Source organism: Suricata suricatta, chromosome 3 (assembly GCF_006229205.1).
Source record: "Suricata suricatta isolate VVHF042 chromosome 3, meerkat_22Aug2017_6uvM2_HiC, whole genome shotgun sequence".
In the NCBI taxonomy this organism is placed as follows: Eukaryota; Metazoa; Chordata; class Mammalia; order Carnivora; family Herpestidae; genus Suricata; species Suricata suricatta.
Genome location: NC_043702.1, coordinates 98,998,260 through 99,000,829, shown reverse-complemented (window position 1 = coordinate 99,000,829; position 2,570 = coordinate 98,998,260). Strand labels below are relative to the sequence as shown.

The window sequence follows — 2,570 nt, the reverse complement described above, 5'->3', positions numbered from 1 at the left end:
GCTAGAGCGTGGGCGCGCAGGCGCACACTCGGCCCCGTCACGCTTCCGGCCGGGCCACGTGACCGCGCGCGCACGTGTTCCGGCCCCGCGGCGCAGGGGACCCGAACCTCCTGTCTGGGCGTCCCCGGCCGCTGTCCGCCTAGAGCGGCCGCCAGCCACCCAGAACCTCCGCAGGCCGGGCGGGGAGGCGGCGGGCCCAGGAAGCGGCGGAGACACGGCACCCGCCCAGCCGGACTGAGCCGCAGACTCAGTGCGCTGGCGGCGGCTTCGCCATGAACCCCAGGGGCCTGTTCCAGGACTTCAACCCGAGTAAGTTCCTCATCTACGCCTGCCTGCTGCTCTTCTCAGTGCTGCTGCCCCTCCGTCTGGACGGCGTCATCCAGTGGAGCTACTGGGCAGTCTTCGCCCCCATATGGCTGTGGAAGCTCCTGGTCATCGCCGGCGCCTCGGTGGGCGCAGGCGTTTGGGCCCGCAACCCTCGATACCGCACCGAGGGGGAGTCCTGCGTGGAGTTCAAAGCCATGTTGATCGCCGTGGCTATCCACCTGCTGCTGCTCATGTTCGAAGTCCTGGTCTGCGACAGGGTGGAGAGGGGGACCCACTTCTGGCTGCTGGTCTTCATGCCCCTTTTCTTCGTATCCCCAGTGTCAGTGGCCGCCTGCGTCTGGGGCTTCCGACACGATAGGTCCCTAGAGCTGGAGATCCTGTGCTCTGTCAACATCCTGCAGTTCATCTTCATCGCCCTGAGGCTGGACAGGATTATCCACTGGCCGTGGCTGGTGGTGTTCGTGCCCCTGTGGATTCTCATGTCGTTCCTCTGCCTGGTTGTCCTCTATTACATCATCTGGTCCCTCCTGTTCCTTCGGTCCTTGGATGTGGTGGCGGAACAGCGAAGGACCCATGTGACTATGGCCATCAGCTGGATAACGATCGTCGTGCCCCTGCTTACTTTCGAGATTCTGCTGGTTCACAGATTGGATGGCCACAATGCATTCTCTTACATCTCCATATTTGTACCCCTTTGGCTTTCCTTAATAACTTTAATGGCCACGACATTTAGGCGAAAAGGAGGCAACCATTGGTGGTTTGGGATTCGGAGAGATTTCTGTCAGTTTCTGCTTGAAATCTTCCCATTTCTAAGAGAATATGGGAACATTTCTTATGATCTGCATCACGAAGATAGTGAAGATGCCGAAGAAACATCGGTTCCAGATGCTCCTAAAATTGCTCCGATGTTTGGAAAGAAGGCCAGGGTGGTGATAACCCAGAGTCCCGGGAAGTATGCCCAGCCCCCTCCCAAGTTAAATATTGATATGCCAGATTAAAGCCCTCTTCCGGAGAGCACCCGTGTGTGGAATAGAAACTATATACACCACACAGTCCACCTTGTTTTAGCCTCTTTACTCATCCATCCCAACCGTGGAACCAAAAATAGGCTCCAAACACCACCATCTCCTGCCTTGTTTGAGATCGATGCCTGTCAGTTACTCATCAGTGTTCACCATAGATAGAGGAGGTTATTTTAATATATGGCTCTGTGTGTGTGTGAGAGAGAGAGAGAGAATTGACTTCCTAGGCCCGTGCTTTAAAAGCTAGCTTGGGAGCACTCAGTTGCATAGTAGGTCTTCAAATGAAATAATTATACAGCTGGGTTTTTTTTATGGTACTATGCCTATCAAAAGTATTGTTTAAAAGTATTTTTATACACTGCTAGTCTAAAGTATTTCAGATTGTACCCATTGTGGCATAATCAATAGCAAAGGTAAAGACTTCTCTTCCCCACCACTTGTTTATATTTCTTCGAGTTGTTTGTAGTGTCCCTACTGTTAAAATCAGTTTTCTTTGGGGTTTGCTGATGCTGGTCTTTAATATCATAAGAGGTGAATTTTTCTAATGCAGTGAATCCATGCATCTATGATATTTATATGAATGTTTTAGCAATGTAATATATTGTCTTGAATTCTAGTTCTGTGTCGTATGATGTATTATGTTAAAGTATTTTTTTTGGTTTATATGTGAAGAGATGTGTCTATTGCAGGTGTCTTTAAAGTTTGCTTAAAATGTTAATATGTTCCCAGTGTAGGATCTCCCCAAAGTACGAGGCAGAGGGTGTGAAAATCCCACGGACATTCAGGTGTTGGACCACTCAGTCTGTACAGGTTTAAGGCATCACGCACACACAGGTGCCCGGGTGTGATGCTTAGGCCATAAAGGAACAGTTATTTGGCACCTGAAGTTTTCCCAAACGGGTAGTAACACCTCGTTAGGAACAAGCAAATTAAGCAACAAGTGATTTGTTCATGTCCAAGAGTCTTAGACTATTACTTGGCTACAATTTAAAAAAGTGTTACTTGTCATCAGGATGCTGGAGAGAGTAGCCTTAAACAAAAAACGGCCAAAAACTTTAGGTGCTGTTTTAAGGTCCAAACCGACTGACCTGTCCACAACAGGGGAAGAAGAGCTGAGGTTATTTTTAAAATAAGTGCAGTGCTTCTTGAGGTACTAGTGGTAAACCAGGGAATCAGAAAGGCAAAAAGCAGATGCTGGGAGAAAAATGTTCTTATGGCCGA

At 49.6% G+C, this 2,570-nt stretch overlaps 1 protein-coding gene across 1 annotated transcript; it reads left to right on the top strand.

Annotated features, from left to right (window-relative positions):
- Positions 1-6: 6 nt before the first annotated feature.
- TMEM185B (transmembrane protein 185B) lies at positions 7-2,012 on the top strand. Its single transcript, XM_029933026.1, has one exon. It carries the CDS (start codon positions 273-275, stop codon positions 1,323-1,325), a length of 1,053 nt encoding a protein of 350 aa, XP_029788886.1. The 5' UTR covers positions 7-272; the 3' UTR covers positions 1,326-2,012.
- The last annotated feature ends 558 nt before the right edge of the window (positions 2,013-2,570 follow it).